The 27,009-nt window shown below is 43.4% G+C and overlaps 3 protein-coding genes and 1 long non-coding RNA gene across 5 annotated transcripts; 1 reads left to right on the plus strand and 3 right to left on the minus strand.

The window, feature by feature from the left end:
• Positions 1-604: 604 nt before the first annotated feature.
• Positions 605-1,846, minus strand: LOC147981628 (F-box protein At5g49610-like). The gene has a single exon (XM_087516016.1). It carries the CDS (start codon positions 1,844-1,846, stop codon positions 605-607), a length of 1,242 nt encoding a protein of 413 aa, XP_087372142.1.
• Positions 1,847-5,965: 4,119 nt separating this feature from the next.
• Positions 5,966-7,516, minus strand: LOC147981629 (uncharacterized). 2 transcript variants are annotated; one of them, XR_015598982.1, is made up of 2 exons: positions 7,231-7,516; positions 5,966-6,447 (listed from the first exon to the last, which is right to left on the minus strand). It is a non-coding gene; the product is annotated as an uncharacterized LOC147981629 (long non-coding RNA). The 2 variants fall into 2 exon arrangements; XR_015598983.1 differs by having other exon boundaries at positions 5,966-6,965; positions 7,231-7,248.
• A 729-nt stretch (positions 7,517-8,245) lies between these two features.
• LOC147981630 (uncharacterized) lies at positions 8,246-12,115 on the minus strand. The gene is made up of 6 exons (XM_087516018.1): positions 11,653-12,115; positions 11,341-11,563; positions 10,896-10,946; positions 9,914-10,386; positions 9,118-9,680; positions 8,246-8,444 (listed from the first exon to the last, which is right to left on the minus strand). The coding sequence occupies exons 1-4, from the start codon at positions 12,113-12,115 to the stop codon at positions 10,329-10,331; spliced, it is 795 nt and encodes a 264-aa protein (XP_087372144.1). The 3' UTR covers positions 8,246-8,444; positions 9,118-9,680; positions 9,914-10,328.
• Positions 12,116-12,878: 763 nt separating this feature from the next.
• On the plus strand, positions 12,879-15,397 carry LOC147981631 (uncharacterized). The gene has a single exon (XM_087517184.1). The coding sequence runs from the start codon at positions 14,453-14,455 to the stop codon at positions 15,395-15,397; it is 945 nt and encodes a 314-aa protein (XP_087373310.1). The 5' UTR covers positions 12,879-14,452.
• The last annotated feature ends 11,612 nt before the right edge of the window (positions 15,398-27,009 follow it).

Raw genomic sequence — 27,009 nt, forward strand, 5'->3', positions numbered from 1 at the left:
AACGGAGGGTTGTGATATATACCAAGTTGCCAACATAGCCTAGAACACCCACTATGCATCTACTTTCATTGTCCAGAGTAGTACTGAATTTTCCAAGTCTTGGAAAGATCATACTTTCAGGCAACTTTTCAGCAACGAAGTGTGTAGCCTATGAAATTTCTTTTTTGAAACTCTCTGAAATTGTTGCCACTGGTAATCCAAAGTCTGTGTGCATGCAGCCGCCTCTACGCCAGAATAAGGAGCAACTATTCTTCTCCGATTGGACGTGCATACTTCACTCCTCGTCCAAGATACTTCATTCTTTCTGGTTCAATGCACATACTTCACTCCTTGTCCAAGATACGATTTGACGTGCTAAGATGGGTCATTCAAATACATGCACAGTTCATTGTCTCGTGGATAGTTCAATTAAAAAGTGGACAACAAAGTATAAAAATTATACATGTGTGCAATTAACTACTTGACCACCCAAACACGAATTGAACTTGATGCGTCTCTCTAGGATTCAAGTGCAAAATACATGAGCATGACATTGAAGCTGTTGAATATCACCATCCAAACGGAGCATTAGGATGTTTAGATGCACCAGCCCCCTCAACAGCCTTCAGATGAAAGGCGGGGAATTTACAACATAACCCTTTAGTGTTGGAAAGAAGGTATGTGAAACAAGAGTTTGTTTAAGCCGAAAGTGAGTAAGCTCGACTTCTTTGTGATGGAACGTGGTGACCAACTTGCCATCCATTCCAACCTTAAGTAGCCACTCGTCAGATTTGACCAACACGAGCAACTCACCATCCCCAGGTACGACCAAAACATCCAACCATGACTGCTCATCACACCACGCACTGATCTCCGCAACCGGCAATTCAATCCGGCGATGTAAGGTCCACACCTCTCTTTCATAGTCTTGCAATACCCATACGTCAATGGTTTTCACACAATCAGAGGTAGACATGCCGAGCTTGTCGTCTATCTCAAATATGTCGGCGCAGTAAGTAACAACAGGAGCGCGCACCTCTCGGAATGACTCGGATGTTGTGTTGAACACTACTATCATTGCGCTTTTGCCATCATTGTCCAATGGATACCAATGCAGGTTACCATGGAATAGCACATGAGGGTTTAATCCCAGCGACGTAATCGTAATAGCATATGGCCACGCGATGTGCCTTGGCGGCTTCCCAGAGCCCAATGCCAAGACATGGCATGCAAATTGACTATTGGGTGCCCGCTCATCACCGTTTGGGTTACCTCTGCACGAGTAAAGAAGTAGTCTGTGCTCACCGGTAGGAGGGTGAGGGTACATTCCTAGGAGCGACCATTTATGATCCGTAGGCAGCGGGAGGCGAGCATATTGGCGACTTGCCGGATTGCATACGAAGAAGTCGGTGTCCTCGACACAGAAGATGAGAAGGCCATCGCAGGAGGCAACCGGTTGATAGAAGGAGATGTAATGGCCTATGTTGTCGTCACAGATTGCGGCATTCAGATGAAAGGAGCTTTGGGCAGTAAGTCGGGCGACGGGCTGGAGCTGGTCGGGGGCGGCCACCCCTGGCCAATGGTCGAAGCAAGAGATGTCTAGGGACTCGCTGATGCCTTGTGTATAGTTGTTGCAGGTGTCGACGAGGGGGAGGGCGGGCTGGCGGGCGTGGTGCGCAAGGCGAAAATCGCGGGTGGAGGTAACGCTGTACCAGGCGCGGCAGACAGCGCGGCAACGGAGGAGGGTTTTGGGGGGCAGGCGGACGAGGATATCCCATATGACGATCTCCTCCGGGAGGCCACGGAGGGAAGGCGTCGGGCGTGCCCTTGCGGCCTTGCACATGCTCGCCGGCCGAGAGCTCTCCATCCGTCCCAGGGGCAAAGGTGGAGTTGCGACGGCGGCGGAGGTATATATCTAGGTCTTCCTATTTCACGGAATACTGCGGGTTGGAGATACGAGCCAGCAAACACGCTGGCTGCTATATATACATATAGCCAGTTTCCTCTCCAACTGAAAGCAGAATAGGATCCGGACGCGACCGACCTCGATGGCCAAGCTCGTACTAGCAAGGTATGTGTTTCCAAACCGATTCAAAATTGCCTTTTTTTCATTCTCGAATCAAAGCTTACCTGTGTCGTCGTGATCCAATGGATCGATGGATTAATTAGCACTTTTTTTTGCTGAATAATTAATTAGCACTTGCAACGACCTTGCATTGGCTTAGCCGGACGATGTCACTTGAATCGATAAATTTTGCCTGTTTTTTTTCATTCGGATGCTCAACAAAGCTCAAGAAGGTTCCGAGATACACGGTGTCCAGCCGGTGCCGGATCCCGACGACAACATGCAGCCCTGGCCCCTGGGAGACCGTGCGTAGTCAGGACCATCGTCCTCCACGCCCCGTGCGGCGCTGCCGCCCTCTCGCCGGCCTCGCGTGCCCTCCCCGGTACACCAAGACGACGAGGAGAGAGCTCCGCGTGCCTCTACACGGGCTACACCCACTCCGAGTGTCGCCGTGATTTCCCTTTTTTGACGTATTTTTGCCGCAATTTGGTACGCATAAAATACAAAATATGAATTGGTACTTATGAACAAATTTGTGTATAGCAGTGCCCAAGATATTGACTTTCTCTAAAAAAAAAGGCTCGTCAATTAGGTGGCGCATTGATCATTCATGCCTGCACTTATATGACCTGATCAATGTGATTAATTAGCGACTAGCTATATACTATGCATGCAAAGAGTCATGCATGGCTCATGTGAGCTGTTTTCTGTTTTTTGGTCCTTCGTTCATGTTAGGTGTAGTTTTGGTCTTGTTTTAGTTTTGGTCTGAACCTCTTGTGAACTAGTCCCGTGTGTTTTTCAGGCTTCTATCAAAATGGAGCCGGGGAGCCCCCCCCTGTTGATCTAAAAAAAAGATTGGCGGCTAGATCATCATAATGGGAGAGATATCTATCTGCCGAGAAGCCTGGGAGCTATGTGAGGTGTCTTGTGTCTAAATTAAGCATAAGCATTAATCTGCACCAGAAGTCCAGAACAAACACTCATTTTTCACAATTAAGTATGGATCCATGCATGCATCTTTTGGCCGGGAGCTCCATCTACATATATCTGTTTTGCTGATAAGAAGAAAAAGGAGGAAAAGAAAAGTAAAGTAAAGCAAAGCAAAGAACTGCATATGTGTTACATTTTTTTTCTCGAATACGCGTCGTGAACACCGTCTTCTGCCCGGCGCACCATTACTTCGACACCACTGCGCCCATGACTAACTCGGTGCCTCCTTGCGCCAGCGGCTCCACGACGAATTCCTTGATACCGGCCACCCCGACTCGACATCGACCACGGCATTCTTCGCACGTCTACCTCGACCACAGCTCCACCACTTACGCTCTCGGCTACCTCGACCACAGCTCCACCACTTGCGCTCTCGGCTACCTCAACAAACGGCACAAAGGGCTAACGCCTTACCTGAGCAACCTCGTCGGTTGCCAGTCCAGCCACGACTTTCGCGATGCATCGACCGTTACAACTGTGTGTGTGTGGTGGGGGGGGGGGGGGAGGGTGGGTCCGTCGGCTTGTCTTCGGACTCTTCTCCAGTCTCACCGTCTGCGTCACTACTGTTGTAACTGCGGGGGATGTTGAGTATATTAATTAGATTGGAAACATTGGATAAGGTAGGAAATATTTTAGCTTGTCTTGTGCTCCAAGTATATATATATACCCACGAGGCTCAAGCAATACATCAACCATCATATTCCATCAAACCCTCTCTCCCTTCTAACAATTAGATCTCTGAAAAACTCGCCGAACGCCAGAATCAGCCTTTTTCGTACTGAAATTTGCGCCCTTTTGATAGCAAGTAATATCAGTCAACAAAAAATGCATACCTACGCATCCACCCCGGATGCTTTGGGTCGATTTGTTATATGGATTGCTTAGATGCTTGAGCTGTATCACCACCCGCCGCTTGTGGCGCCTCTTCAGCCGCATAGATCTGGGCATCCACACTCGCCCGTCAGCTCGCCGCCAGGCGGTGCCATCACAGGGTAGCGGAGGGGCTCCAATGGTATGTCGCTGTCGTTCACCTCCTCTAGCACAGTCCTGCATATCGACCGCCGCCCCAGAAAAAAATTCCCCAAGATTAGATATACAAGAATGCCCACGAAGTAACAACAGAATCGCACAGATTCTTACCTGCTAATCGGCTGCATCAAGAACTCCATCTTCTCTGGTAGCAACAGACGCCTCCTCGCACACGATAGCTCCGTCGGGTCGCTGCTCTTCAGAAAGGAAAGCTCTAACTCGTGAGCGAGGAGACAACCGCTATCAGCTACCCATCCCATGGATTTACTCGGTTGCTCTCAGCTTACCACAAAGCAGCAGCTCTCAACCACGGATCAGGACGGCATCGGCGTCTCCAGCCACGGCTCTGCTCCGATCAGTCGACGGCGTCGCAACTGTCCGTCACACTCCTGTCCCACTAGACAGGTCTATGCCGTTGGGTATAATCCAATTTTTTAATTCCTGGTCGAACACGGACGAGACTTACCTGCTCCCCCGTCGTGTGCCTATCCGTACTCCCGTCTACGTGACTTGATTTGATTGGAGCAAAATAAGGCCCGGCCCCACCCTCTTAAAATCAAAGGGGAGATAATTAGATTAGAAAGAAAAAAGGGAAAAGAAACAGCCGTAAGATTAAATAGGAGCACGGATGGGAGCACGGGCCTCCCGTTCGCATTCAATGCAACAAATCAGGACGCAATACCGAACGGGACAGATAACGAGCGCCAGTGTGCTCGAGTTCACAAACTCCGCATCCATTTTTATAGTTGTAACAGAAGGGGATGATTCATATCTTCACCACACGGAGATTTAGATGTAGAAGGCCAAGCAATAGCAGCAGACCAGAGAGGTTGTTGATTGTTAGGCATGCATGGCGACTTTAACATCCAGAAATTGATTCAAGATAAAAGGCAAAATGCACCTTCATTTGCATCAACTGACTGTCAAACCCTGGAGAAACCTTATGAGGATAACCAACAAGCATTCATGCAATGCTACACCACCACCACAACTAAAAGGTTATAAGTTCATCGGAAACCATCCGAAAATATATAATAGAACACCTGCACCCAAGCCCAGGGACGAACCCACGTTAACCCACCAGGTAGCACAGGACACCGGGTAAAAAACTCTTTTACCTTATAAATACTACTAGAACGCCCGTGCGTTGCCACGGGCTTTTAAAATATTTTTGTTGAGTTGTATAAACATAATGGATGTAAATTTTCACATATAGAGATAAGATAGTACGGGAATGTTGGTGCTTTGTCACGTGCTACGAAAATATTTTGCTAAAATTATGTAAACACAACGCATGTCTAATTTTGCATGCAGAGACAAGATAGCACGGGCACAATCGGGGTATTTATTGAAGTCCAGTTCACTTGTAAAATTGATAAAAGAGATAAATTAACAATGTATACATATAGAGCGATGATCCAATTAAAATTCTATTACAAATTAATATCTATTGTTCCTTGTTGTTGTGTTTACGCAATTCTCACACAATATTAGAAAATGATGTTTTTAGCTTCATTCACACGATATTTAAGCAAGTATAATAAAAACTTCTTCCTGAGCCTACATTGGTCAGCTACATTTTAATCTTACTTTATATCATAGTAAATGTGCTGCTGTAATCATGGAGTAGTGCTTCTAGCATTGTTGAGAGTACTTACAGAAGTGACCATAATCCATAGTACCTGTGTTGCTCCTGTTGCAAATCCCAACCCCAACCCGTGCTCACTCTCAACCCTCACTTTGATCACAATGTCCACTGACTCCCTTTCTAAGTGAGCCAGTTTTCAACACCGGCATGACAGTTAGCAAGGGACAAGGTGGGAAACCGCCTACAGATATTATTCACTACACGCATATAGCAATTTTTTCTAAGTAGATAATGCTACCAGAACATGCACTCAATAAAAAGATAATGCTAGTCATCTTATATATATCATCAAAAACTTGCCTGCACCAAATTTGTACAGAAACAAAAGACAAAAACACCTTAACGTGAGATATGATTTTCTAATCCGGCGGCAGCGCCACTCCCTTGATAAATCACGAGCTTGTGCTCTAGATTTACATGCTTGATCATTCTCTTCCCCGTCAGCCTCCGCCTCCGCTCCCCAGCCTTGTTGTCCTCCTCCCCTGACCTCCTTGGCTTCAAGTAAGTCTCGTACAAAGTTTTGTCACTTTGTCTAGATTTTTGGCCCTAAATCATGGGCGTCCTCAGTACACGCACCTCTGAAAAATAGAGAGCAACCATATAAGCTTAAATGCTTGGCCAAGGTCGGCTTAAAAAACGGACTTCTTCCTTGGTTGTTGTAGAACTACATGGCCTGAGCTGCAGTTATTTTATATCTGCTATTTTGCATTGCCAACGTTCATGTGTCACCTCCAACCTGCATCAGCAAAATATGTAGGCCTCAGTAGTATACTGGACAACTCCAAACCTCATGGAATTGCATAATTTCCATACACCTGCATCAGGCTTGCCTATCAACTACTCAGGTAAGAGTTGAAACCGAGCTCAACCGGTAAGCAAAAAAAATTAAAAATCAGTTCAGGAAAAAATGTCACGCCCTTCTCGAGTCTCGACAGTATGCAAGAATCATGACTAAACACTATGTGCAGACATGGTGAGAGATGCCACCAGATGTCACGGTTGTAGACCAGAAAACAGCTAGCCATTCCTATTATACAGATTTGCAAGTCTTAGGATGTGGTAAAATTCTAGGTAAGCAGGTTAGCACTGCCGTACTTGTCATTTGGATCAATATGGCTGTTATACATCTCTGACCTCCTCAGTCCATCAGTAAAAGAGCAAATCATGTAAGGCTTGTTCATATAAGTGTGCATGTGCAATGCACTTCTTGTCAGGAACAAAAAATTTGAATACACAAAGCTAATGTAGAGAAACCTGCAGAGAAAACCAGTACCAGGACATAGTAAAAGTAAACTCTGGAGGAAAATAAACGTGCATTGACCATATATGACTATAAACGACACAGCTAAGAAAGCAGTTCCATGCTTTCATGTGACAAACTTCAATAGTGCTTAGTAGTTTGTACAATATAATATAAGCAAATATGAAAATGAAATATGGTAAAATCACCCATCCATGGCAGTTTAACCAAATTATAAGTTAACAAGGCAGAAGCAGAAACAGAGTTTTAGCATGTTACCTTTCAAATGACTGTAAGATATCTAACATCAAGGAGTGATCCCGAAATTCATACTCATAGCAGCCAGAGAGGACATTAGCGACCTCCATAGGTAAATTGTATAGGAACATCGGTTTCTCTTTCTTCAGGACAACTGACTGATAAATCTCATCTGGTGATTTGGCACACCAAGTCTGAACGCCACTGAACATCTCAAGAATGCTCCAAGCGAAACCCCAATGAGTCAGTCTCGTAACTAATTGGGCCTCTGATGTCTGGTCGCCAATGTTCTGGGGCATGTAATTTGGAGTCCCAAGTCTTTGGATAAGATCTGGATTTGGCAGCGGAAGTCCAAACAGCAAGGATGGAATCCCAAATCCCCCAGCACAGCATGGTCATTGTCATCAAGGAGAAAATTACAAGACTGAAGATTCTGAACAAATATTCCCCTGGAGTGTAGTTGTAGCACACCATGCGGCAAACCAGTGCCATATCAGCAAGTTACAGGAAATCATAAAAATATGTAGTACTACTGAAGAAGACATCTTCTAAACAGAGCATCTGAAATTCAGTGCATACAGTCAGAGGCATGTTACCTCCAGAAATCCCTATCAAAAGACACTGGTTTCCTTCCATGCATTACATATGCCAAAAGATACTAAGCATAACATTAACCCATTTAGTTGTCTAGATAACCAGATTAAATCGTAAGCATTACATGGTTATATTTCAGTGAAAAGGAATACTGTTGAATAATGATTGCCAATGCATGTCAGCATGCATAATTCCAAAACCACACGTTTAATCATTTAGGGGGCACATACATTTATTTTCAGAGCCTGCAACTCATAATGAAATGCTAGACAAGTTTATTGTCCTACTAAATATATGAGGAAATTATCAATGTCAAAGTTGTTGTGTCTAATGCCAAAACTAACTACTATATCAGGTCTGGTTACTGAGATGGTGTTCGGTGTGAAGATTAGTTAACAAAAAAAAAGTGAAAATACTTGTGTAATTAGAACAACAAGAACTGTAAATGTATGGATTTGGATTTCACAACTTAATGCCAACTAACACCGCATTAGAAAGAAGGAAAGCCTGGTCCAGTATACTTTGCAATGAAATTTGATTGAATCATTAGAGCCATGTTGAACAATACCCGGCGAACGTTCGCTGGTGATGAGGTCCCAGTGAACACACACATAACCGCACAATCAAGATCCTGTGGATGGCTGTTTCTCAAAAAATTGCACTAAATTAAAGAACTGCCATGGCAGTTTATAAAAAATGCCCCTTGCCCCTACCCTAAAAACTACCACTTGAGTCGTTCACATATGCCATTCCTGGCATACAAACGGCATCTTGTTTTTTTCACTTTCCTAAACAAAAAGCAACAAATATATGCTCGCTATTTCATTTTGACAATAACAACAAGCTACGTCAAACACTCAGTTTTAAAAAAGCTCATGTTTCAAAATAATGTAGCGGCCTAGAAATTGAAATATATTTTATGCTCTCAGTAATCACTCTTGTCGTTAGATATTTGTGATGTGAGCAAAACCATTGTACTACATATATATAAATTGAATCAATACAGTTTATTTTACAAAAGCACACAATACAGTAATTTAGGATATACATCAGAGGTTTCTATAGAATCTAAGCATTTAAAAGGAACATATTTTCACTCATGCTGCCATAACAATTTTGGCAATGAGAATCTTGTAAGAACTACATTTTCAGCGATACAATCGAGAAATTATCAATTCCTAAGGCCCTAGCTAGAATCCAATAATGATTTATAACAAGGAGGGTCTAGCAAGAGCAAGATCGACACCATCAATGAAATTTCGTCAAGCCTGTGATGCACAACAACCAACAATGGTGGAGGAAAGTGAGTTGTACCTGAATAGTGCCCGACCGAAGCGACTCAGTCTGAGATTTCGTAGCCACAACATGGCAAGCATGCACGGCCTCACCATGAGCGAGAGAGGGCACCAAAGCCATTCTGGCTCAAATAGGATGAAGGTCTTAGTGCTAGGAGAAGCATATGCCCCCTGGCCGTTGCGTAGACAGCTCTCGACATGCAAATACAATACAAAAAATTGTTGGAATTGTCAGCTGAATAGCAAATTCAGTTAGAATTTCATGTGAACATAAAACCTCAATTTAATGAGATCAATAAATCTTATTTTTACAAAAATAATAAACACAAGCGCTAGAACAATACTTGTACCTAAATAAAGTTTACAGATGCACATGAATAGATCCACACGAACAGAGCCAAACAAAGGGTCGAGTTAGTAACCTCACCATGATCCCGAGATAATTGCTATCCATATGGAGGCGACTCCATCACAGCCTCACCATGAGTGAGAGAGGGCACCAAAGCCATTCTGGCTCAAATAGGATGAAGGTCTTGGTGCTAGGAGAAGCATATGCCCCCTGGCCGTTGCGTAGACAGCTCTCTACATGCAAATACAATACAAAAAATTGTTGGAATTGTCAGCTGAATAGCAAATTCAGTTAGAATTTCATGTGAACATAAAACCTCAATTTAATGAGATCAATAAATCTTATTTTTACAAAAATAATAAACACAAGCGCTAGAACAATACTTGTACCTAAATAAAGTTTACAGATGCACATGAATAGATCCACACGAACAGAGCCAAACAAAGGGTCGAGTTAGTAACCTCACCATGATCCCGAGATAATTGATATCCATATGGAGGCGACTCCATCATTGCTATGGAGTAGAACTACAGAACCACAGAACAACATCTCTCCTCATGGAAACCGGGGTGAGAAGAACACGTAGAGGAGCATCATGTCACGTCACATAAGGCGCGATGTCAGGCACGCCGGCAACCAGCAACGCCATGGAGAAGAAACATAGCAGAACCAGCTGAGCGAGGATGTAGTGGATCAATGGGAAGGTCAACACAACAGCTTGGACCAATTGAATTGATGGCCATTAGATGGGTCGGTGAAAGAGAATTGGGTGGCACTTGGCCAGGGTCCTTCTTTGCAATGTTCTTCTTCTTCGGGATTGCACTCCATCGCCACACTTCCCTGTGGTCTTCTCCATCCCGCCAGACACCCCCTGCTTCTTCTCACGCCGTCCCGCGGTCTCGTGTCACTCGATGGCCTCGCTGCTTGGTAGCTACTTCACTGTAACAATGGGAACCAATCTTGTTTCAAGACAAGATTCTGTCAGTGAAAACTACAAAACGCATGAATTATCATGAAAACGAATAGCTGTACATCATAACCAAGTGAAGAAATAAATAAGAAGTGAAAGGAACTTGCAGAAATCAATTTCATATGTGAGGATAATCTGCAAAGTATGTTTGTCAAGACAAATCTAAAAACCAAACTGCTTGTGTGACTTTAATATGAATTAAATTGCTGAACCAAATATGTTTGTCAAGACAAATCTGAAAACCAAACTGCTTGTGTGACCTTAATACGAATTAAATTGCTGAACCTCGGTATAGTGGAAAAGATATTACTAACCTACAGAGTAAGACTTCCAATCCTACTGTTTGCTAGCAGCATAATAATGTGACTCCCAGCATACACCAACAATGCGAAAAAATTAGAGCTGGAAGGCATGAATTCCTAATACAAAGAACATGATGATGAAAAACTAATTCAAGCTGAACAGAATCAAATCCTACAGCTCATCCATCTTATGAGGAAAGGATTCCTGCTTCCAAAATGAAGATACCCTGCAAATAACATGGAAAATACAAGTGAGTTTGTACAATAAAGCTGATCCTATTGGAAAGTGCCTAACTGCCTACTAATTCAGGATGAGCGGGTAAGAAAGCATCAGACTAATATGGTGCAGATTTTGATTGGCTATGGTACATGTAACTTTGAAATTGCCATGAAGAAGCTAATATTCAAGGCACAAATGAGATCTGAGATACAGTATAAATTGACAAGTAGATCTCAGTTTATGATCTGCTTTGAAATTAATTGGAATATAAAGAACTCTGCCACAAGGAACCGCACCCATAGCAGATCAGTCTGAATACAGGTAGCAACAAATCGAATTTGCATCACAACCTTTTCAGTTTCTAAACGGATAGAAGGGAGGAAAGAGCCGGGAAGTCTTACCAAGCAGGATTGGTGTCCGAGACGAAGTCATACTCGAGGGACAGGTAGTTGAGGTATCCGTCCATGTTGCCCACCACGCTGTCCTTCCGAAAGAACTCTGCCCCGCCGATCATGCCCCCCTTCTCTCCCCTGCCACGGGCCACGCCGGCGAGCCGCAGATCCCTGCCCGTGAAGAGCTGGGGCTGCAACCAGGAGTACGCGGAGGTGGAAGAGGAAGTGTGGCCTACGGTTTGGGCGGGCGCGGCGACATGGACGGATCCAAATTAACCTTCATGGGGAAGGAAGGAAATTGAGATGGAGAAAGCACCTTACCTTGGCGGTGGCTGGAACGGTCACGACGGCGGCGGCTAGCTAGGTATTCGCGGGCGCTCGCTCTGGAAACGGACGGAGCCCAGGAGGCGCCTCGCCTTGACGCGTGTGGCGGGTTCCTCATGGCGCGGAGGTGGAGGCGACCAGAGCCGGCGGCGGCGCGGCGCCGAGGTTGGTGCGACGGCGAGCTCGGGCGGTGAGGCGGCGGGGCAGAAGCTGCAGGAGACGGCGGCGGGGACCTCGAGGCCGAGCTCAGGCCATGGCTTCCCTGGCTCCAGAGGCCGTGGCGGCGCCGGACGCAGCGGCGGGGCGAGGAGGAGGTCGGCCGTCGGGGAGGCAGGAGCTCCTCGTCCCCTCGATCCAGATCGGGATCGAGGAGGGAGCAACAGGGGCGCGAGGGAGCGGGCGACCCGCGGGCGGAGGGAGCTAGGGCGTCGTCCGATTTTTTTGTTCGCTGGTTTTCCATGGTTAATCTACGAAATTTGTTTAGGACGAAAAAAAACCAGTGAAGGTGGGACGAAAATTGACCGGCGGAGACTATCAACTGCTTCATTAGAAATAGAGATAGAGCCCATATACAATGGGACACCCCTGATTTTCCTAGAAGGACACCCGTACATCACGCAAGTGCAGCCCAGTTGTATTGTATGACGCCGTATCGATTGAGGAAGCCACGAAGGCTCAGTCCAGCCTGTCCAGGATACGAGCAGTACATTGATCGATACTTGCCTCGGCGCTTCCGCCCTTCGCCTCGCTTGTGACTTTGCGCTTCATGCCTTTGTTCTTTCGCCTTCCTCTGTATCCCCGTACGTCGGACACGCCGCCTATCGGCAGATCGCGGCAAGTCGCCGAATCAGTGGAGAAAAGAAGGCACATGTATGCTACATCAGACCCCCAATTCGATGTGCCTCTGCGGCTCTGCCTCAACCTTTTGCAAATCTTATTCTAATTATTGCTTTGTCTCTCTAACCTTAGGGAATTAGGGGTGCTGCCGTATTGGATATTACTAGAGATTTTGACTGTATTGGGTAATTGAACTATTTGAGATAACTGTGCACCAAGTGGAGACCAATATTGCAAAATTCTAGGACGGCTGGCATGTATGTGTACATGATTCATAGTTCTTTTCTTTCATGCAAATTCCAATTCAAGTATTATGTACGTGTACATGATTCATAGTTCTTTTCTTTCATACAAATTTTAATTATCTGGATAAATTGTAAATTTCAGAAGAAGCTCAGTTTATGGAAAGGTTTCTAAAAAGAGGAGAACCTCAGTGCAAGATGAAAATGTTGGTCCGTCACACGAACATAATCAGAACGATGGCTCAGTTCCGCCACCATCGGATGGACAAATTGATGCATCACCACATGAACAGGCTGATGTTCCAGCCCCGCCATCACCACATGGACAAAATGATGCCTCCACACATGAACCTAGTTCTGCCAATACTACAAGGAATTCATATCAAGTTGAAGAGATCAATTGGGAAGAAGAAATTCAGTTTGATCCAGGTAAAAGGAGAAGCATAGATGAGTACCATCCCAATCAGAGAGATATGGTAAGAAGGAAGTATTTGGCCAATGGCCCTTGTCAACCTCGTACTGCTGATTTTGAAGTGACAGAAATATGTGGTAAAGATAGAAGGTTCGTTCGGGAATGGTTTGATGAGTTTGGGAGCTGGCTTGAGTATAGTGAGTCCAAACGAAAAGCATATTGTTTTTGTTGTTTCTTGTTTAGACCGCGCAAGAAGAAAGAAGCCGGTTATGATGCATTTGTTGCAAATGGTTGGTCAAGTTGGAATAAAAAATATAGATTAAAGGAGCATGTATGAGACATCAATAGTGCTCACAACCAAGCAAAAAGAGATTGTGATGCTTTGCTGAAACAAAAGCAACACATCTATGTTGCTCTAAACAACCAAAGTAATGTTGAGAGGAATGCTTATTATACTCGACTAAATGCCTCAATTGATGTTACTAGAGTGTTACTGAAGCAAGGGTTGCCTTTCCGTGGCCACGATGAGTCTGATGAGTCTCTCAATAAAGGTAATTTAAAGGAATTGCATGCTTACATAACAGAGAAGAATCCAGAGGTAAGAAAAGTTGTGGCCCATAATGCTCCAGGTAATAATCAATTGACTTCTTCAAAGATTCAGAAGGACAAAGTTGAATGTTTTGCAAAGGAGATATTGCATTCTATTCTTCGGGAAATTGGGAATGATGTATTTTCTTTGCTAGTTGATGAATCAAGGGATGTGGCTGGTAAAGAGCAAATGGCGGTGGTATTGCGGTATGTTGGTAAATGTGGAAGTGCCATAGAGACATTAGTTGGCCTTACTCATGCGAAGGAGACAACTTCCAAGTATCTCAAGTCTGCCATTGATGATTTATTTGCAGAATATAAATTAAGTTTCAAGCAAGTTAGAGGGCAAGGATATGACGGTGCGAGCAATATGCGAGGTGAGTTTAATGGCTTACAATCCTTAATCATGAGAGAGAATAGCACAGCATATTATGTTCACTGTTTTGCCCATCAGCTTCAGTTAGTTGCTGTGGCTGTTGTTCGGAAGCACAAATGCATTGGCAATTTTTTTGGTATGATCTCAGTCTTGTTGAATGTGGTCTCTGGATCCTCAAAGAGAAAGGACATGATTCGAGAAAAACATAAAGAACAAGTGTGTGAAGCTTTAGGTTGTGGACTGCTAAAAAGTGGGACATGATTAAATCAAGAACTAGCTCTTCAAAGACCTGGAGACACTCGATGGAGTTCTCACTACAAGACACTTAAGAGTTTGATTGATATGTTCCCTACAGTTGTCAAAGTGCTAGAATATGTGGAAGAAGAAGACATGGATGACACAAAGAGAAGGCAGGCATGTGGTCTTCTTGTTTATTTTCAGTCTTTTGATTTTGTGTTCTACCTACAGCTTATTTCCACTATATTGATAATCACAAATACATTATCATTGGCTCTACAACGGAAGAATCAGGACATTGTGAATGCTATTAATTGTGTGAATTCAACCAAAGCCTCCTTGAAAGATCTAAGGAGAAATGGATGGGAATCTTTCCTACATGAAGCATATGTCTTTTGTGACAAGCATGACATTTCCAAGTTGCAAATGGAAGACCAATATGTGAACCCAAAGAAGCCACGACAAAAAACAGGTATCACTAATAGGCATCATTATGAAGTGGATTGTTTTAATGATGTTATTGATTGGCTGCTTCAAGAACTTGATCATCGCTTCAATGAGAAAAATTATGAACTACTTGTTTGCTTAGCGGCTTTGAGCCCAAATGAATCATTTCATGATTTCAACTTAGAGCATTTGATGAGTCTAGCTAAAATTTATCCAAAAGATTTTGATGATGGAGAACTCAGGGACCTTAGGCATCATCTTCATCTTTACATTGCTGATGTCCGAGCAGATGATCGCTTCTTTGAATTAAGTAATATTTGTGAGCTCTCTCAAAAAATGGTGGAGACAAGAAAACATATTGTCTATCCCTTGGTTTATCGACTTTTGAAGCTAGCACTAGTATTGCATGTTGCCACTGCTACAGTTGAGAGATTTTTTTCAGCTATGAGAATTGTGAAGACATATTTGCGCAATCGTCTTGGTGACGACGCCTTGAAGTACGACCTTATTTGTTATGTGGAGAAAAGCGAAATGAGGAAGGTTACTAATGATGCGGTAATTGATCGCTTTGAAGCCATGAAAAAACGTCGGAAACCATTTTAGGAAGGTAATGGTTTTAACTTACTTATTATTACGCAACTGTAATTAATATGTTACTAAGTGGTTTTGTTTCTTTTTTACTTGTAGGCAATCAGGATCTAGTGTTGCATTTTCTTGTCGGCGGTTATACTTTATTCATATTTTGGACACTTTGATTTTTCTTTAATATTCAATTTCCTACGATCAATTAATATTTCAAGTGAAACCCTTTATTTTGGATCCTCGGTAAGCACATTCACGGTTATATCGTATTCTATGTATATTGTATTGTTAGCTGTTACTAATAGATATATTAGTACGTCATATCCAAATATATGTGATAGACATGGGACCCCGGATCATTTTTATCCTGGGTCCGCCCCTACCCAGGCCCTCCCTATCTAGCCATCCATTCTACGCATCGCGATTCGTGCAAACACATTTCTCTTTTTTGCTTTCTCTCGCATAAAACATGTTTTGAAGTTCAAACCTTTGCAGCGTGGCAAAGCTTTCTATCTAGAATCTAGGATAAATCTTTCAGATTTTTTGACCAAAAAATATGAAAGATTTATCCTAGATTCTAGATACAAAAAATCTGAAAGATTTATCCTAGATTCTAGATAGAAAGCTTTGCCACGCTGCAAAGGTTTGAACTTCAAAACATGTCCAAAAAATTTGAAAGATTTATCCTAGATTTTAGATAGAAAGCTTTGCCACGCTGCAAAGGTTTGAACTTCACAACATGTTTTATGCGAGAGAAACAAAAAAGTGAAAATTTCATATAGAAAGTTAGTTGTGTTGCACAGATCTTAAAGCAATATTGGACAGTCAGGATAGCAGGGCCCGGATGCAAATGTTTTAAAAATCCACGTCCCACCATCTTGTCATGTTGCCTCGTCGTCAAGAGTCACGCAGCTCTAACGCGTCGGGGCCAAAATAATATCATGTCCAACTTAGCAATTACTTAAAATATCCCGAGTACTTCCAGCAACTTCAACCCATCATGTCCAGTTGACCAAGTGCTTCCAGCATCTTCTTCGGCATGCTTCCTCTTGAGCTTGCTCTTGTCCATTCGCCATAGCTTCAGGACATACTCGACAACTTCTTCCAGAGTTGCTTTCCAGCCCTGCTCATAGTTCCACGCCTCACAGCTCACTAAGAACCTGGACAGTTGCTGGACTGCCGAGAGATTGTAACGCCACGGCCTGCAGCACCACCCATGCTGCGTCCTTTGCGACCAGGAACCAGGGACAATGCGCCACCTGCTAGTTTCCTGCCCTTTCTCATGGCAGGTATGGCATGATACCCTCTGGATGACGCGCAGGCCACCGGACCAAGACACCTCCATCAACCAATGGTGGCTGGCTGCCAAAGAGACCCTCCCAAACCACTTTGCAAGGGACTGGCCACCGCGACACTGCTGATGGGATGGATGATCAGGAAACAGTGTAACGCCTGCATCTTCAACGGGGATCGACCCTCTGTCCCCCAGCTAACAAAGAAAATCAGAGCAGAGGCTGCACTCTAAGCTCGGGCTGGGGTTTCTGGCCTTCAATTGGTGATCCCAAACACCTGGGATGTCCATCCAAACCATTGTAGCACAAGCTATAAACCACCTCCTAAGAGGCCTGTAAGTTTTTCCACCCCTCTTCAATGAAAAGAAACGCGAAGTCTTTGCGTTTTCTCGTAGAAAAAGAAAACTAACAGCAAGACGTCCACTGGGATTGTACTCATTGATTTCGATCAGAGCCTTTGTTACCACGCCATAGATATGTTCGCCCTGTTCTTCTTTAAGAGCCTGAAGCATCTCGTCATCCTCATGGATGAATTTCCTACAATAGAGCACACACCATATTAGATGGTCGGCATTTTCCCAAGGCCAACAATAACAGCTTTGAAACCTGCATTTCATGAGTTTGTTGTTACTTTGATATAAATGGTAACTTGGACGCGGTCCTACCACGGTAGGTGGTCGCACACGCCATTCGGCAAAAACAATGCCACATGCATGTTACGTAGTGACTTAAGATGTGCATACTCCAGTAGTAAGGTAATACACCAGGACTGTTCCAAATCAGTGGTAGTTGTGAATTACAGGATGTTCTCGAAAAACAACTCTTTCAGAAATTTGAAAAGCCTCCCAATACATACCCACTTAGCCTAGCACTTAACCTGGAGTGAAAAGTGACAGTGATATGAAAACAAAGACATAACATTTTTACCAGCTAAGCAAGCCCTAGCAGCGAAAACAATTTACACTCCTGATTTAATTGACTAAGAAATTCTGATCAGCCTAGCATCGAATCTAGAATGAGAAGTGCCAGTAATATAAAAAAAAAGGTAAATGTATTTTTTACCAGATAAGCAAGCCCAAGCAACAAAAACAATTTACATTCCTGATTTAATTGACTCAGAAATTCCCTATGATTTTAAGCAGTGGACCTCCACACATATAACTCTAAGCAAGCGTACATATTTCTATAGAACTTTTTTGAAAGAAAAAAATTGTATGGAGCTGACCATATCAGAGGAAAATAAAGAATAGAAGGAACCAACATTTGAGTGGAGCAGAAATCAGTATTTATTAAATACAATTCGTTCAACCAAGAGTAGCAAACAATAAGGTAAGTTCTTACCCTCTATGTCAAAACTGGAATTACTCTCAGAGGTAGCACAATAAATCTATGCATTAACTGAACACTCTACAAGCAAGGAACCAAACTCACATATTATAATGTTTTGAAAGTCACACCACATATTCCGTAACCATGCCTTAGGTAAGCTGGTACTATTGATCAGTGTTATTGATGTACACATGTATGTCTAAACTGACAGATTCAATAATCAACCATCCATTAAATAATTAACGACTGCATATTACAGGACTAAACCAAGTTATTAAACAATTCACTGTAAAATATGCATGCAGTAGAGACCTACACCATGAAAAAAGATTGTTCTCTGCTGATTTGTTCCTTTCGGATTAATTAAGAAAACCTAGAGGAGTATATTAAATTATGCACCTCTAGTTTCCACCACATTTGATTAAGAAACAGATGTACCAGGGAAACAGTTGTAAAGCCAAAAGTCTATTGTGGAACTAATGACACACAATAACAAAATATTAGAGAAAGCAAATTGTGTAGTAGCAGCAGTAAAGAGATCTGTACCATCTCTTTTCCGGCAACTATGATAACATTAAAAGGGCGCCACTCTGGATTTCCAATCTCAGCCTCCCAACTGCCGCAAAATAAGGCAGCATGCTGAGCTTTTTCAAGTGATTGGTCAAGCATGCCCATCCTTTTGATGCCTATAAATGCTTGGCCAGTTGTAAGATCCTGGAAGCCCTGTAGAGCATGCAACAGGTCAAGAATGGATTTCTACTGTTTTGCAAAATGAACAACAACAGCATATCACAATGTCATGGACAAGTTCTGAATTAATCAATGAGGTAACTTACACGTATCAGTACCTCCCGAGCATGCCACAACTCAGCATTCACTTTCCTTTCCTTGATACACAAAGTCTGTGTAAATGATTGTGTTGCATCACACTACTCTTTTACCTCCTGAATTCGTCCAGCCATCTTCTTCTTTGATTCAGAATCTTCAACCCCTTGCATGTGTTCCATTGCTTCCAATTTGCTGTGCAGCTGTTTATTTTCTAACTCATGCCTTTGCTTGGCATTCCTTCACGCCGTAATAAGAAATTAAGAAGTTGCTCACATTCATGGCCATCAAATAATCCCAAACGGTCTACACAAGCACAAAATTAAGATCCAGTTGGAACGAAACATTCATAAGTATGTCCAAACAACAAAATCGATGGAATATCTTATTCCGAAACTATATCAAAACAATGCCCGGTTTCTCCTCAACAAGCAAGCACGTGACGATTCCTAATTTCACAGAATAGAAACCACATGGAGGGGTTGACGAAACCGCACGAAGTATGTTGACGTTACTTAAGCAGCATCTCATAAGATAAGTTTGAAATGGTTATGAAATGAATTGCAAGGGTTTCCAGATACAGGAAACAGGCTTTCGCCCAGCTTTATCAATAAAGCAACCACCAAGTTGAAGATACATATGGCCTGCAAGCACAAAAACACAAAGTGGGAAATGAACTCCAAAGGTTCCTTCTCACCCAAAGTTTATGGAGGTGTTGCTACGATCATGTAAAACCAGAGCATACATGAATCATGAGTCTGATTACTTATCACAACACATAAATGAGTAAACACAGGTTGGACATTATAAACTGAGTGATAGGTCATAGAAGGGCCAGTTCACATCCATAGCCTGCCTATAAAATTGAGGATGGGCTGGTACAAAAGCAAGTACTCCCATAGACAATCAGCAATGGGACAATAGCATCTAAAACAACTGGTAACATACAGATGCTGCAAAAGACGTTTCCATTACCATCGGCGCGGACCAATGAACTAGTGGGATTAATAGCATCAAGCACCTGGAAGAAATTTTTGAACTAGTGGAATTAATAGCATCTAGCACCAGGTTCTGGAAGAAATTTTGCTCACATTCACAACCATCACCTAATCCCAAACGGTCTACCGAGGCACAGATTCAGATATAGTCGGAAGGAAAAAAAATTCAAAACCAGAAAAACTTTCCTAATATCTAAAATGTACTAGTATCCAGCCCAACTCCCCAATCGAAGTTTCGCCATAGCAAGCACGTGACCATTCCTATTTTCACAGGATGGAAACCCCACGGAGGGGCGGATCTGGCGGCGCACACCTCGAAACTGCCAACGACTTGACAGCACAGAGGAACCTAACCTATCCACATGGACGAAGAAAATCCTCCTACCTCGATTCTGAACTCGCGGGAACAGGGGAAGGGCGCGGGGGAAGAAGATGGGGGCGTCGACACCTTGTATTTAACCGAGTGAGCCGTGGAATCCTACGGTGGATAGAGTTGGGATCTTTGATCGGATGGCTCTCCTTGAACCGTGAAGTCGGTTCGGCGACCAAAGGTGTACTACTGTGTGCCCATACTTATAATTGACAGCAATTATTCATCCTAATCATGATGATGGTTCTAATATCCACCTTAATGTGGATGATTTTCAAAGCCGGTCGAAAGCATTTTTTAGCTCAGGGCGATGTAAGATAATTGCTTTTCATATTTAACTTTTATACTTATTTTAAACTACGTGTAACATATTACAGTTCTAATTAATATAGTTTTTATATATCTTAGCAATATAAAATGTTTTCAAATAACAAGTGTATTATTCATTGGTATGCAGTTGTAATGTATATGATTTAAAATTTTAATTCTACAAAATGAAATTTTTATGATGTACCATTTTTTTATTGTTAAAACAATCTTTATTTTTTTTTAATATTGCATCAACGATGAAGTGTATATACATTTGTATATCTATGCGTACGTTCATATATCTTTTAATATTATTGAATATTGTGGTAGAGATTTTTAAATTATATACACAGTAACAAATATTTTAATAGTTGTTTCTAGTGTATATTAGCCAGTCATATTCATGGAAACTTCTAGGACATAAAAAGTTTGGCTTCCAAATTGGGTTCAGTAATAGAATTATCGAAGAACAAGAAATATTGTTGATTGTAATTTTACGTATGATTGGATTACCTAACATGCTCGTCCAGATTCACTTGGCTTAGTTTGGTACAAATGAGATGCCTACATATTTATCTAATTAAAAATTATGCATTGGTTTAAACATATAAATCTACTTATCATAATTTTCATTATGATACTAAGACATGCATTGTAAAGAGAGACTAATATATTTGAACTCAACTTTGCCAGTTGGATTGGTTTGCATATGAATGGTATAACTTATTAGTATATGGTGTGAACTTACGCTTCCGCCCGCACAATCCCATTTCGCCCACCACTCGCTCATCCTGCACGCTCGGCTTGCCGCCCGCGCTCGTCCCGTGGGGGGCAGTCGCATGGCCAAACTGACCCGCACGGGCTAGCTAGCGAGTACTCATGCCGTTGCTAGCTAGCTAGCTAGCACGCGCTTGCTCACTGCGTCCGGTCTCAGTTGCTAGCTAGCTCAAGAGGCTGGTGACTAGGGCTGGACACGAGCCGAGCCGAGCTGAGCTTGATCCGAGCCTGGCTTTGGCTTGCTCTGGAGCGGCTCGGCTCGGCTCGGCTCACTCAGCCAACGAGCCTACTTCAACCGGCTCGGCTCGCTTTGGCTATGGCTCGGCTCAGACCGAGCCGGCTCATAAGCCAGTTTCTCCCAGAACCATTTAATAGTACATACCTCTGTATATAGTGCATATACTTGATTTTTTGCAGCAATTAAACCTATATTTTGGAAAACAAACAGTTTATACTACTAAAAATGAACAATCCAGCAGTCTATTGTTTTAAGAAATGGTCATAGTTATGAAAAATAATGTTCTTATATGAATTCTTCTACAAAAATTGTAACAATGGAACACATATGAGAGAAAGAATTGGGCAGCATTTCTATTGAATTTTGGACAACACTTCAATTGAACTTTACACAGGAAAACATCAAATATTGACAGCCAAACAAGGAAATCTCTACTCCTAATAGAGCAGTTGGTGAATAGTCCGCCGGTTATTTTTCGCTGGTTTTATTTCGCCTCAACACTTTCGTTGGTTTTATTTCGCTGGTTTTATTTCGTCTCCCTCCCACCTGACTTTTCGCTTCACCACCCACATAAACCCATCAGATTAATTACCATATAAAAAATAAATTGCAATCAATCAAGTATTGATGATCAGATTAGTTACCATATAAAAAATAAATCACGATCAATCAAGTATTGATGGGATATTTCCTTATATTGATGTGATTTTCCCTTTCTTATCATCAATCATCTCTACTGCCTAAAAAAATGCGTAGCTTTCCTTTTCCTGCCAACCCATCAGATTAGTTACCATATAAAAAATAAATCGCAATCAATCAAGTATTGATGATCAGATTAGTTACCATATAAAAAATAAATCGCAATCAATCAAATATTGATGGGATATTTCCTTATATTGATGTGATTTTCCCTTTCTTATCATCAATCATCTCTACTGCCTAAAAAAATGCGTAGCTTTCCTTTTCCTGCCAACCCATCAGATTAGTTACCATATAAAAAATAAATCGCAATCAATCAAGTATTAATGATCAGATTAGTTACCATATAAAAAATAAATCGCAATCAATTAAATATTGATGGGATATTTTCTTATATTGATGTGATTTTCCCTTTCTTATCATCAATCATCTTTACTGCCTAAAAAATGCGTAGCTTTCCTTTTCCTGCCAACCCATCAGATTAGTTACCATATAAAAAATAAATCGCAATCAGTCAAGTATTGAGGATCAGATTAGTTACCATATACAAAATAAATCGCAATCAATCAAATATTGATGGGATATTTCCTTATATTGATGTGATTTTCCCTTTCTTATCATCAATCATCTCTACTGCCTAAAAAAATGCGTAGCTTTCCTTTTCCTGCCAACCGACCGCGTCCCGTCTCCCTACATCTGCCCTCGTTGCTCTGCCTCCCGCACGAAAAAAGCCCTCTCGTTTGACCTCCCCCAAACCCCACACGATGGAAAAACCAAGCCGCCTGCTTCCCCTCCTCTCGACCGCTCCAAACGTCCAGATCGCGGCCCCATCCCCATCCTCCTCTCACATCACGGCGGCCGATGGATTGCCGCCACCACCCTCCTACTCTCTCACCGCCGCCGTCCTCCCGCTCGCTCGCCGCCGCCGTCGCCACCAATCCCGGCGAAGGCGCCGTTGCTACTATGTCGCCTCCTTTCCCCATCCAAGCCCGACCATGGCAACGGCGCCCTCTCATGTGTCCCGCGGTGAGGTTTGGGGAGGCGCGACCACAATCCAGTAGGGATCGCAACGCGTACCCGTCCGCTGGGATGGGTGTTGCCTCCGTTGCGAATGGGATCGAAGGGAGGGACTACTTCGTCGTCAAGGTCGGCGAGGCAGCGGCCGATTGGGAGCCCGGTTGTGAACATGGGAGTTCGTCCCCATGGAGGCGGCGGCCGTGGAGATTGGATGTGAAGCAACCCCACTTGCCGGTGGTGGAGGCTTGCCGTCCATGTGATCCTTTCTTCTCCCGGTATCCCCATTCCTTGCCTCCCATTACAAAAGCGAGCATAAATGAGAGCAGGGGCTGACATTTACTAGGCATCCACTACATGTTTGGTAATGACGTGATGTTGAGGCGGCTAGGAGAAGCGGGAGAGGGGGAGAGAGAGTGAGGGAGAGGGAGGGAGAGTGTGTGTGTGAGGATTTGATGGTAAAAAAGGTCGCCAATGTTGTAATATTAAACTTTTTAAGTTAATGTGGCCCCGTTGCAACGCACGGGCGTTCTTCTAGTTTGGCATAGCATAACACTTACCACTTTTACATAAAACTAAGAAAATGTTGACAGCCAAACAATGACTAGTGAAAACCACATAATACGAAGTTCATAGTTCACAAATATACGATATGGTCTGGTTGCTAGTCCACAAATCGGTTGTCAGACTAATGAAGTCCACATAGGGCAACTTGAAGCAACTCCCTTTCTTTCTTGAAAACGTCATGCATTCAGCTAGTATTGCCTTCCTTCCAATGGGTTGATAGTTTGGATTCAAGCACTTCATGAGAATGTTGAACCATTTATGTTCAACCATTCTAAATGAGTACTCATGGACGCAAATCATCTTTGCCATGACCTCCTCGATGAGGTCCTTGTCATACTCAATGCACTGGACTGCTGGACCACTTGTTGTTGCATTGGTTTTTCTAAAAAATAGAGTAGCTTGGATGAGATCCCTATTAACCTTGTCCTTGTAATTCTTGCATGTGTCCATATGTCTTCCCATGGATGAGGTGCTTCCACCTTGGACATATGCATATTGATTGTCACAATAATTACATTGTGCCTTCAACTCCATCAAACCTTCTTTCGATGGCACCTTTACCTTATTAAAGAAGGTCCAAACCGCCGACCTCGACCTCGAAGGAGCTTGACCTCTTCGCTTCTTGGCACTCTTTCGTTGCACTTTTCTTGCTTCATCCTCACCCGAACTAAGAAGTACAGTTTCTTGCTCTTGAGGCGTATGACCAAGGCCTAGACCATCCTCGGACATGTCATCACCTTCGAAGGCTTCTTCTTCATTATCCACAAACCCATCTGAATCTGATTTGTCACAACCCCAGGCAGCACCTCAAACAAAGTATGTTGCTCTTCCTCGTCCTCCTCCTCATCCTCTTCCACCTCTTCATGATCCTCCTCCGCTTGCTTATCATGCTCCATTGCCTGGCACACAAAAACAACACACATGAGCTTGGACACATATATATTTGACTTATGGATAGCAAAAACAGCACACACATGAGCTTGGACACACATATGTTTGACTTTTGGATAGCAAAAACAGCAACACACATGAGCTTGCACAAACATATATTTGACATTTGGATACCAAAAAGAGCACATACATGAGCTTGGACAAACATATATTTGACATTTGGATACCAAAAACAGCACACACATGAGCTTGCATAAACATATATTTGACATTTGGGTACCAAAAACAACATATATGAGCTTGGGCACACATAAATTTGACTTTTAAAAAGCAAAAACAGCACATACACAAGCTTGCACAAATATATATTTTGCACGTACATACCTGCGAAGATGTGGCCTCCCTCTCATAGTAGTTTGCGGAGCTGGAGGCAACGGCGATTCCGGCACGCACGCCAGCGCCGGTGGGTTCAGGGAGACGTCGAGGCGGAGGTTTCTTTTTTACCCTATACAACAACTCAGCGATTGGGACATTGCTGGAATCATTTGTCAGCTTCCTCGGCAACCATGTAGTAGTTGTTGCATTGCCCTTCCCATTCCCCTTCTGAATCCCCGAGACCGGCAACTTTCTCTTCATAATGGAGTCCAACGTCCTCTCTTTCTCCTACTCCTTCCCACTCGCCTTCCCCTTTTGCTTGTCCATTGTTGCGACGATAGGCGTCTGCACACATCAGCAAACAACAAATGGTCAATCATCAACAACAGTAAACTAATTAGACATGGAGTCTATGTAATTTTCTAGCAAGTAGATTTTTTTTCAAGCTGCTATACTACAGCAAGTAGATCATCAACTAGTTCATCAACAACAGAAAACTAATTACACATGGAATCAATGAAAATTTTGATCTATCCATCCATTCTGCCCTACAAGTCCATCCATCCATGATCCTGTTGGAAATATGCCCTAGAGGAAATAATAAAAGCATTATTATTATATTTCCTTGTTCATGATAATTGTCTTTATTCATGCTATAATTGTGTTATCCGGAAATCGTAATACATGTGTGAATAACAGACACCAACATGTCCCTAGTAAGCCTCTAGTTGACTAGCTCGTTGATCGACAGATAGTCATGGTTTCCTGGCTATTGACATTGGATGTCATTGATAACGAGATCACATCATTAGGAGAATGATGTGATGGACAAGACCCAATCCTAAACATAGCATAAAGATCGTATAGTTCGTTTGCTAGAGTTTTTCCAATGTCAAGTATCTTTTCCTTAGACCATGAGATCGTGTAACTCCCGGATACCGTAGGAGTGCTTTGGGTATACCAAACGTCACAATGTAACTGGGTGACCATAAAGGTAGACTACGGGTATCTCCGAAAGTATCTGTTGGGTTGACACGGATCAAGACTGGGATTTGTCACTCTGTATGACGGAGAGGTATCACTGGGCCCACTCGGTAATGCATCATCATAATGAGCTCAAAGTGACCAAGTGTCTGGTCACGGGATCATGCATTACGGTACGAGTAAAGTGACTTGCCGGTAACGAGATTGAACGAGGTATTGGGATACCGATGATCGAATCTCGGGCAAGTAACATACCGATTGACAAAGGGAATTGTATACAGGGTTGCTTGAATCCTCGACATCATGGTTCATCCGATGAGATCATCGTGGAGTATGTGGGAGCCAACATGGGTATCCAGATCCCGCTGTTGGTTATTGGCTGGAGAGTCGTCTCGGTCATGTCTACATGTCTCCCGAACCCATAGGGTCTACACACTTAAGGTTCGGTGACGCTAGGGTTGTAGGGATATGTATATGCAGTAACCCGAATGTTGTTCGGAGTCCCGGATGAGATCCCGGACGTCACGAGGAGTTTCGGAATGGTCCGGAGGTAAAGAATTATATATAGGAAGTGCTGTTTCGGCCATCGGGACAAGTTTCGGGGTCACCGGTATTGTACCGGGACCACCGGAAGGGTCCCGGGGGTCCACCGGGTGGGGCCACCTGCCCCCGGGGGCCACATGGGCTGTAGGGGGTGCGCCTTGGCCTACATGGGCCAAGGGCACCAGCCCCAAGAGGCCCATGCGCCTAGGGTTTCAAAAAGGGGAAGAGTCCCACAAGGGGAAGGCACCCCTAGGTGCCTTGGGGGGGAGGGAATCCTCCCTTGGCCGCCGCCCCCCCTAGGCACCCCTATATATAGTGGGGAGATGGAGGACTTCACACCTACGCCTTTTGTTGCCTCCTTCTCCCTCTCCAACACCTCCTCCTCCTCCATAGTGCTTGGCGAAGCCCTGACGGAGTACTGC

This window comes from Triticum urartu, chromosome 3A (genome assembly GCF_056163025.1).
Source record: "Triticum urartu cultivar PI428250 chromosome 3A, HENAU_Tu73, whole genome shotgun sequence".
NCBI lineage: Eukaryota > Viridiplantae > Streptophyta > Magnoliopsida > Poales > Poaceae > Triticum > Triticum urartu.

Bases quoted from the DNA above. Each gene is read 5' to 3' on its own strand.
- LOC147981630 (XM_087516018.1), bottom strand. From the start codon at position 12,115: ATGGAAAACCAGCGAACAAAAAAATCGGACGACGCCCTAGCTCCCTCC. The intron at 11,564-11,652 runs GTAAGGTGCTTT...CCCAAACCGTAG, and splicing joins CCGTTCCAGCCACCGCCAAG to GCCACACTTCCTCTTCCACC. The intron at 10,387-10,895 runs GTAGGATTTGAT...CCATTGTTACAG, and splicing joins CCTCATAAGATGGATGAGCT to TGAAGTAGCTACCAAGCAGC.
- LOC147981631 (XM_087517184.1), top strand. From the start codon at position 14,453: ATGTTCCCTACAGTTGTCAAAGTGCTAGAATATGTGGAAGAAGAAGAC.
- LOC147981628 (XM_087516016.1), bottom strand. From the start codon at position 1,846: ATGGAGAGCTCTCGGCCGGCGAGCATGTGCAAGGCCGCAAGGGCACGC.